The sequence below is a fragment of the Arvicola amphibius genome, chromosome 2 (assembly GCF_903992535.2).
Source record: "Arvicola amphibius chromosome 2, mArvAmp1.2, whole genome shotgun sequence".
Classification (NCBI taxonomy): domain Eukaryota; kingdom Metazoa; phylum Chordata; class Mammalia; order Rodentia; family Cricetidae; genus Arvicola; species Arvicola amphibius.
Window position 1 is genome coordinate 149314929 of NC_052048.2, and position 9598 is coordinate 149324526.

At 53.4% G+C, this 9598-nt stretch overlaps 1 protein-coding gene across 1 annotated transcript; it reads left to right on the forward strand.

Annotated features, from left to right (window-relative positions):
* The first annotated feature begins 2120 nt into the window (after positions 1-2120).
* On the forward strand, positions 2121-8861 carry Atg9b (autophagy related 9B). The gene is given in 33 exon segments (XM_038319196.1): positions 2121-2244; positions 2247-2282; positions 2285-2671; positions 2778-2785; positions 2787-2822; positions 2943-2964; positions 2967-3012; positions 3388-3552; positions 4134-4179; positions 4181-4207; positions 4209-4226; positions 4228-4283; positions 5654-5846; positions 5848-6120; positions 6122-6244; positions 6246-6350; positions 6352-6422; positions 6590-6747; positions 6950-7015; positions 7018-7109; positions 7111-7145; positions 7545-7578; positions 7580-7618; positions 7620-7712; positions 7714-7800; positions 7960-7983; positions 7985-8094; positions 8253-8268; positions 8270-8350; positions 8521-8568; positions 8570-8647; positions 8732-8782; positions 8784-8861. Coding segments are annotated over 33 exon segments (2826 nt in total).
* Positions 8862-9598: the final 737 nt, after the last annotated feature.

Below are 9598 nucleotides of genomic sequence, written 5' to 3' on the forward strand. Positions count from 1 at the left end.
CGACTGGTCCTGATAGTGACCCTCAATTATTTTGAATTATTAGTATGGAGGTTATGAAGCTTATCAAGGTGCAACCTAAGATCTAACCCACAGGGTCCTTCCTGATTTGGGTTCCTTAATCACTGGCCTAAGGGTTCTAGCCCAAGAGCGAGAGGCGCTTGCACCTGTTGGGGCACTTATTATTGCTATAATTATTCCCTATACGATCCCCAACCGAATCCTGCTATGTAGCTCTGGCTAGCCTGAAACTCCCTTTGTAACCCAGGCTTGTCTTGAACTCACCATCCTTTCCTTCCCAGCGCTAGGATTACAGGCTTGAGTCAGCAAGCCTTCTATTGTAATTAGTTTCTTAACTGCCTCCAACCGGGCTGTGGCCTTCTTGGTGGGAGTGGCTCTGACTCGTTCCTGTTCACCTCCAGACTTGTCAGGGAAAAGCGCCCTGATAATTCACTGCTCACCAGGGGGCGCTTCTTTGGCCCTCATCTGAACATTTGAACTTATTTTTTTTTATTTGTTATTTTTTTTAAATGTTTATTTATTTATTGTGTATACAGTTTGCCAGAAGAGGGCACCAGACCTCATTACAGATGGCTGTGAGCCACCATGTGGTTGCTGGAAATTGAACTCAGGACCTTTGGAAGAGCAGGGCAATGCTCTTAACCTCTGAGCCATCTCTCTAGCCCCTTGAACTTGTGTTATTGTTACGGGTGGTGCTTCTGACATTTCAAAATAACTGAGGGAGGAAAATAGATCCTGTGGATATGGGAATTTAGAGTGAAACTGGACCGAACAATGAGCCAGAATTTGAGGAAGTCAGGGTGTTGTGTAGTCCCAAACAAGTACGGACCATCAAGGATGCTGTGGAAGTGATGGCATAGGGAGGTACCCAGTTATAAACCTCTCTTAATTTCTAGAGGTCTCAGAAAGATCACAGGAGTCCCCACTCCCACCCCCCGATTCTATTTTGTCACTTATAAAAAAGTTTTCATAGTTCTACACCTTGCCCAGCCACAAAGGTATGGACATCATGAAAACTATTGTGACAATTCGTTTTGCCAGAAAGAATGGCAGAAAAATAAAAAAACCAGGCAGCTTGGGTCAAACTTGTGGGAAATTCCATGAAGTCCTCCATGTTCCTCCAGGAAACAGTCTAGGAAGCACCATGTTCCTCTCCATTTCTGGGGTACTAGCCTAAACCCTGAAGGCCCTGATACCTGCCAGCCAAGTCAGTCTCTCAGGCATGGCTTCAGTTAGGGCACCTGGTGACTCAGGACCTTGGGAAATGGCGTTGGGCAAGCCATCAGACCGGCCACCTGGGCCTCCTCCTCCCTGGTGAGGCAACAACAGGAAACTCAACTCAGCCAGTCCATCCCCGCATGCCCACACCATCCTCCCAAATTCTTACCACCTGCCTTTGCTGGTGCTTCCCGGAGGCCCCTGACATCAGGTCAGGGCTTGGAGGAGAGTATACCGGGGTTTCAAGAGGGTAAAGAAGACAAAATGGAACTTGCAAGGAACCAGGCTTTTTCTACTTTAAGCTCCTTAGATGATTTCTCAAATCCAAGATGGCTAGCATTTTTTCCTTTTCCTTCCTTCCTGCTGTTTCCTCCCAGCCTCTGTCTCTTCCCCCAAGTGCCGGGAGATCTGAGTGGGCAGGTGATCTTCAGTTATTCTCTATAGATCAGTGTGGAGGAAGGAATGAAAGATTTAACATCCCGTTCCCAAGGCTCCATAACCCTCTGATGGAATTTTGCTTTCTTTGTACTTGTTATTTTTGTTGCGTCTACCCTCTCTTTTCCACTTTTGTGCCCTCAAGGGACTGACAGCAGAGATTACAGGTATCTCTTCTAGTCCCCAGAGCCTCTTGAACCCCTGCCTCCCAAACTATTCCCTCCCAGGTGTGGAGCCTGGACCTTGGCCCCAGGTTGCCCCGCAAGAAGTGTGTGAGTGATCACACAGGTGGCGGAGGGCTGGGCATGCCTGAGGGCCTGCCAGCCTGAGTCAACCTGGTGATTGTGTTGTTCATTGTCCCTGTTTGTAGTCTCTGCTTAGCTTCACGACTCTGTGGAAAACAGCAGCAGCCCAGTCCCTTCAAACTCTCAGGAGAAGCAGCCGCCCTGATGGTGAGCCGAATGGGGTGGGGGGGGGAGCGGAGGCAGCGGGGGGCGGTGGGGGAGATTTGGGGCCCAGCTCAGTGCCTCTGCTCCCCTATGGCACTGCCACTGCCTGCTTCTCCATGTCGGGGACTTGGGGAGGGAGGATCTCTGTCTTCTCTCTGTCTCCTGCCCTCGAACAAGAAGCTGCTCCTCTTCACTGTTTCCTCCTGCCTCAGGGTCCCCCTGCTTGGTGACTCAGGAGGCAGGGGGCTTCTAAGCTTCCATACAATGCCTCACCCACCCCAGCCACACCCCTAAACACAGACCCATCCCACATGACACCCACCTCTCTGCTTCCCCCTCGTGGGGGTCCCACTCCACCCCACCCCTGGCCTCGGTTACTCCCCCTCCCCTCCTGCCGATGCCCCCAGGACCATCTGGGCTGCGGATAGGTCCTCTGATCCCTGATCAGGATTATGAACGACTAGAGGACTGTGACCCTGAGGGGTCCCAAGACTCACCCCTCCATGGGGAGGACCACCAACCCTTGCTTCATGTGCCTGAAGGACTCCGTGGTCAGTGTGGGGGTATTTGAGGACATGGAGCAGGTTGAGAGCTAGGCAGGTTTGGGTTTGCATGGGTGACGATGCCAAGTCCCGACCATGGTTTCTCTGTACCCAGGCTCCTGGCAATCACATCCAGAACCTGGACAGCTTCTTCACACAAGATTTCCTTTGTGGCCAGCATGCAGAGGGGACATGGTGGGGGACTGTGGATCAGGGGAGAGTGGGGGAAGTCTCTTTGGGAAGAGTCCAGGGACAGGTATATTTCTTGACAACTTGCCACATCTACAGTTACCACCAGCGGAATGGTTTGCCTGTATCCTGTTGGAGGATGTCTTCCAGCTGGGTGAGAAGTCAGTCCTGTCCCTAAGTTCTGTCTTCTTTCTTATCTTTAGGTTTTGTTTTGTTTTGAATCAGGGTCTCATGTATTCCAGGTTAGACATGAATCCTGTTACTTCTGCCTTTACCTCCCAAGTGCTAAAATTACAGGCATGTGCTACCAAACCCAGTTTCTGTGGTCTGGGAGATCAAATCCAGGGTTCATGTATGTGAGGCAGACACTCTACCAACTGAGCTGTGCCCAGCTCTCCTTTTTCAGTTCTGGTGCTCTGATGGGTGCTCTGATGGGTGGGGGGTCATATAGCACCTCAGCTTGTCTGGCAACTGGTCTAGGAGTCCACTTTGCCCTTAGGCCTGACCAGGGCCCTCTCCCTGCATCCCTTTCTCAGACAGTTCATCTTCATTGTCACCTTCACGACCTTCCTCCTTCGCTGTGTGGATTACAATGTCCTCTTCAACAACCAACCAAAGAACCATACAGAGACCTGGAGCAGTCCACAACCAAAGTGACCTTGTCAGATGCTTATTCTACCCTCAGCCCAGTGTGCAGAGAAGTAAGTGACAGTCTGGTAGGTGCCTCTGGATTAAACTCACAAAGGACGGAAGAAAGGAACCTCCTGTACTGTCCCTTGGTCTAGATCAAGTCTCAAAGTGCTTGGCATATTTAAAAACATACCCCAAGTTGACTGAGCATTTCAAAGAGCCTTGTATTATGAGTCACGTTTCTATTTACCTTATTAGAAATTAAAGGTGAGGACAACTGTTTATTTTTAGTGCTGGGGAGCAAACCTAGGGCTTCTGGCATGCTGGGTAAACACTGTACCACTCGACCACATCCCTAGCCCCGAGGACAACTTTACAACTTAAGAATGTGCAAGTGCATGTTTATATAGGATGTCAATATGATGTGACATCTTCACTTGTCCTGTAGTTTCTGGAAAACGCCATTTTACATTCATGGGAAAATGAGAATACAAAAAAACAGACAACATGAGTGTTGTTTGTGAAAAGTGTTGACTTTGCAGACTCTTTTAAAGCTATCATTGAGGACCCCCCACCCAGCCCCACTGAGACCTGCAGGTGTTTCTGTGGGTTTCCCACCTTTCTGTTCCCCTTCCTGTCCAACCTCCTGCAGGATCCACGACAGTCCTCTGTTGGTCTTCCTCCTAGTCTTGGCTGCCTGGCTTCTGGCTGTTCCAGCTGCTTCGTTTCAGTCTGCAACCTCTTCAAGCTACTGGGACATCCAGGTGTTTTACAGGGAGGGCCCTGCACATTCCCCCAGTAAGCCTGCTGGGACAGCATGGGCAGAGAACAGGAGAGAGTGGGGCCAGACACAACGGAAGGACCAACTGAGAGGAGCAGAAAGAATGAGGCTGAATGATACCTGCCCTGGCCTTGAGTAATACCAGGAGGCACTGCCACTGGCACTTAGCAAGCTTGGCTCTGACCCTTGTGGAACTTCCTGTACTCAGATGGGTCATATACAGTGACTTATAGTCACATGCTGGTGGTAAAAACAATGGCTGTGTTGGAGGAAGGGCTGTCACTGGGCTTTTCTAGAGCAGGAGGCATCTTGATTGGGTGAGGAAGGTCAGGCCAGCCAGACCCTCTGAGCAGGAAGTGAGGAAACCATGGGGTCCATAGGCAGTGGAGATGGGCTTGCCTGCCTGAAATAGAGTCTTCTAGGACACCTGAAAAGGGAAGCCACTCTTTTTTTTGTTTGTTTGCTTTTTTGGAGACAGGGTTTCTCTGTGTAGCTTTGGAGCCTGTCTGGAACTCACTTTGTAGACCAGACTGGCCTCGAACTCACAGAGATCCCCTTGCCTCTGCTGGGATTAAAGGCGTTGTGCCACCACTGCCCCAGCGGAGAGCCACTCTTCACTGTCTGCTGGTCATGTGCCTTCTAGCTTTGTCCCTAAGTTTATTGTTTAAGACATCTTTCAGTCCCCATTTCTTGCTTCCCCCTTGAATAGCACGAGCCTTTGGAGCAGGGTGGCACCAGGCACAGCCACTGCTGGGCTGTTTATCCCATCCTTCTTCCCTCTTGTCCTTCCTTTTCTCTTTCCTGCAGTGGAGGGGAAGATTGGGAGGAGTTGTGGAGGCTGGTCCCGAGGAAATAACTGGACTGGGGAGACTGGGCTAAAAGTATGGCTTGAGGCTCACATGGGTCCCTCCAAATGAAGCGTGGGAATGCTCTCTTCCCCAGACACGGACACAGGGAGGGCTGTGTGGAAGCCTAGTCAGCGATTGTACAGAGTGGCCTGGAGTGGGATGAGGTGCAACCCTGGTTCTCAGAGCTTGCTCAGGCAGAAGTAGTGAGAAGGGAGAAGAGGTTCCATTCTTTTATGTGTGGCAGTGAAGGGGGCTCAAAAAAGGAAGCCAGGGTCCCAGTCCTTGACGTTTACTAAAGAGGCGTCACAGGAAGCATGTGACTAATGGGCTACATGAGTGGCAGGTATGAGCAGCACAATTAAGAAGTGCAGAAGAAGGGAGAAGTGCTTCTGTCAGCAGAAGGGCTAGAAGACAGAACGCCAAGGTGGGGAGGGGAGGCCACAGGGGCTGGAGTTTGCCGACAGCTCAGTGGGTCATGGAGGTTGTGCGCTCTGTGGAGGGGAATACAGGTTCCTAGGCTCCCCTGTCCCCTTTCCTCAGGAGGGAGCTCTGCTCTCGGTACCCCTGGGCGGAGGTGCAGTCCCGCCTCCTGGAACTGCAGAGGAGTGGTGACTGTGTGCTGCAGCCGAGGCCGCTGACGGAAACTGGACGTCCCACCACCGCATCCTGCCGCTACACCAACTACCAAGTGGCGCTGGCTAACAAGGGTCTGTTGCCTGCCCGCTGTCACTGCCCTGGGGGGTGGTAGCGCAGCCTTCCTCAGCCGCGGCCTGGCGCTCAACGTGGACTTGCTGCTCTTCCGTGGATCCTTTCTCCCTCTTCGCGGGGGGCTGGGAGCTTCCCGAAGCTACCAGCGCAGTGACTCCGGGGTGTCCTGGCCACACGCTGGCGGCGCACTGTTGCTGCTGTTGGCTGCAGTGAACTTGGCGCTGAGCCCACTGGTGCTGGCCTGGCAGGTGCTGTACGCCTTCTACAGCCACGTGGGCTGCTGCGGCCGTGAGCCCGGCGCCTTTCGGGGCGCGCCGCTGGTCCCGCCTGGCCCGCCTGCAGCTGCGGCCACTTCAATGAAACTACCGCACGAAACTGCGTGCGCGCCTGGGCAGAGCCTACCGGCCTGCGACTGCCTTCCTCCGTGGCCGCCCGAACCCCCCATGCGCCCCTGCGCGCGCTGCTGGCCCGCCAATTGGTCTTCTTTTCCGGAGCGCTCTTTGCCGCGCTGCTGGTTCTCACCGTCTACGATTGAGGACGTGCTGGCCGTGGAGCACGTGCTCACTACCATGACGGTGCTCGGGGTCACAGCCACAGTGGCCAGGTTCGATGGCACATAACAGGGAGGAGAATTTGGTGTGTGGCCTTTCTCTGACCTAGATGCAGGTCCTTTCCCTTAGTGAACCATTCTGTCACCAATAATGCCCTTCAGCCCTGCATCCTACCTGCAGGTCTTCTTAACTGCATCCCTTCCCCCGTCTTGCCCTTCAGGTCCTTCATTCCGGAGGAGCAATGCCAAGGCGTCCCTCGCAGCTCCTGCTGCAGGCAGACCTGGCACACCATGCATTACCTCCCGGAGGAGCCTGATGCGGCAGGTGCTCGAGCCAGCGCTTACTGGCAGATGGCGCAGCTGCTTCAGTACAGAGGCAGTGAGTGCCCGGGACTACAGGAGGATGTGGAGTAGGCCCTGTATAAGTAGTCTGGGAGAAGTTGTGGGCCACACGGTTGTGGCGTGAGTCCACGAGGGAGGCTTTGGAGTGAGTGGTTAAAGGCCTCCGACTTTAGACAGTGTTCCTGGAGGCTCTGACCATGGATCATCTTTGTGGGGTCCTTTTGAGAATCTCTGCTCAGCCTCACCCTGCTTCCTCTAGGTCTCCCTCTTGGAAGAACTCCTGTCTCCACTCCTCACCCCGCTGTTCTGCTCTTCTGGTTCCGCCCCCGCGCTCTGGAGATTATTGACTTTTTTCATCACTTCACTGTGGATGTGGCTGGTGTTGGGGACATCTGTTCTTTTCGCCCTCATGGATGTGAAGCGCCATGGGGCACCCTCAGGTTAGAGCTCTTCCCCTGGCCTTGCAAAGTTGTGCTAGACAGGCATTTGCTTGCTTCACCAAAGCACACCAGGTCTATAAAGCCGCTTACAGATTTGCTGTTACATAAAAAAAGATGATAAATGCAGAGGAGACTGCCCCCCCCCACCTATAACGGGGGCTGGCCAGTGGCTGAAGAGCGGAGCACAGACTTGTCTTGGGAACTAGGGCTGCGCAGGGGGCAAAACACCAGAGCTGACTGTATCTGAGACTATGTCCTGCTCCGCTGCCCTGCTGGATGATCTTGAACAAGTCCCAATTGCAGCCTGGATTCTCTTCATCTGGAATGTGGGGCTAGTATTTCCTGTCCTGTCTACCGTGTCTTGGTGTCTTTAACACCAGAAGGATTCTTCCTTGCAGTGGCTCTCAGAGGGACAGACAGAAGCCTCACCTCTCTCAGCGTGCAGAGGATGGAAAGACTGAACTCTCCTTTAATGCGCTTCTCCCTGGCACACCCACAATGGCAGCCACCAGGGCACAGCTCTAAGTTCCTTGGACACCTTCGGGGCCGGGTACAGCAAGATTGCAGCTGCCTGGGGTGCTACCTCAACACGAAGCCCGCAGACCCCAGGGGTGCTCAGCGACTGCACATCCCGCACTGGTGAGTTCCAGGCCTGCCTACTCCTTTGCCCTTCCGGCCCTCCACCTCACCTGGGCATTCCTGACTTGTGTGTTACCCTGGTAGCTAGATCAACCTATCACATCTCTTGTCTTCCTCGGGCCTCCCCTTATCCCTGCTGCTCCTCTGATGCTTTTGGCTCTTTTGTTCAGCCGGAAGCCTTCCTGGCCAACCTCTTGGGTGAATCCCCGCCCACCCCAGAGGGACCTTAGTCCCACAACTTCTTGCCCTGCTGCTGCCACAGCCAGCATCCTTGCCTCTATTTCACGAATGGTCCAGGACCCCAGGTGAGAGGTGGTGGCCTGAGATGCTTGGGCGTTTGGATTGGTGCTGACTCTCTGAGAGAGGGTGCTAGGGTACAGAGGGGACTTGGAAAGTGGGGTGCAGTCTGGCCCACCTTCCTTTGTGAGGAAGGTGTCTCTGACCACTGGTCATCTTGTTTTAGCTGTGTGTCCCCAGGAGGGCACTGGGGGCCAGAAGCTAACCCAGCTCCCAGAGCTTGTTTCTGCTGAGATGAGCCTCCATGCCATTTACCTACACCAGGTATGGAGAGGTATAGGAAGAAGGTGAGCGAATAAATACTGGGGGACGGCCAGAATCTAAGAGTACTCAACAGGAACTATAAGCTCTCTGTGGGTAGCTGAGGACCTTGGCCTTATTCCCCAACCTCAACATATGAGGGAGTCTCTCCTTCTTCTTCTTCCTCTATCTAGCTCCATCAACAGCAGCAGCAGGAAACCAGATGGGGAGAAGCTTCAGCCCTCCTCCCCACCCAGGGCCCGGTCCAGCCCTTCACAGCCAGGCTCACCAGATGAGGAAAAGCCATCTTGGTCAAGTGATTGTGAAAAGGGTAGGGGATAGAGGCAAGATCTTGGTGTTTATTAAGCATCATGTCTGTGCTCACCCAATGACATTGTCCCCCAGGCCTCCAGTCCCGCTTCCAGCCCAAGACAGCAGTGGGGTATCCAGAGGGCCCCAGAATCTGTTTCCAAGGGGCTTTCAGGAGACCACAGACACCCAGAAGGAGCCTTACCAGGCCCCTTACACTGACTGAAGATACCTCAGGTCAGTATTGCCCACATGGTCAAGCAAGCAAGGATAAAAGAAACTAACTTGGGGTCAGTTTTGGAGAGATGGGAACAAACTAGTTGAATCTGGGGTGGTGGGCTGTCTCACTAGAGCCTAGGTGCCTGGAATGCTTGCTGACAGCCTTCTTCTCCCACAGGTTCTGGCTTTCCCAGCTGTAGGAAACTGGAAGGGGTAGCATGGAAGGATACATGGAGCCATCTTTGAGCTCCACCCCCTCCCCAGGTCCAGGGGGATTTTAGTTGGTCATGATCTGGGACTCAAAGAGGAGCTTGCCCAGAGAACAAAGAGTAGGAAAGAGATGGCTGAGAGCTGAAGAGATGGACCCCACAAGTAGGGCTAAGAAGGCACTAGCCCCAACTGGCTGTTGTGGAGTAGTTGCCTAGGAAGGACCCCCAGTGCCCTCAAGGTGGAGGGCAGGGCCCAGGCAGTGGCCCCAGCTCAGTGTTAGGGATCAGTGAGGCACGAAGCCTGAAAGGCAGGGAAGTTGTTCCTGTTGGCCTTGCTCCTTTCAGTTCCTGTGGGACTAGGGGTGGGGGATATGGAGACTTGTGAGTGGAAAAACTAGAGAGGGTTGCTTGTTTTTGGACGTCAGCGCTGCTGTGATGTCTGAGGAAGTGGGTGGGGCTCCTCATCCTGTGTGAAATAAGCGGTGAAGATTGTTCATGGCTGTGCGGCACATCTCTGCCATGGGAATATCTGGCA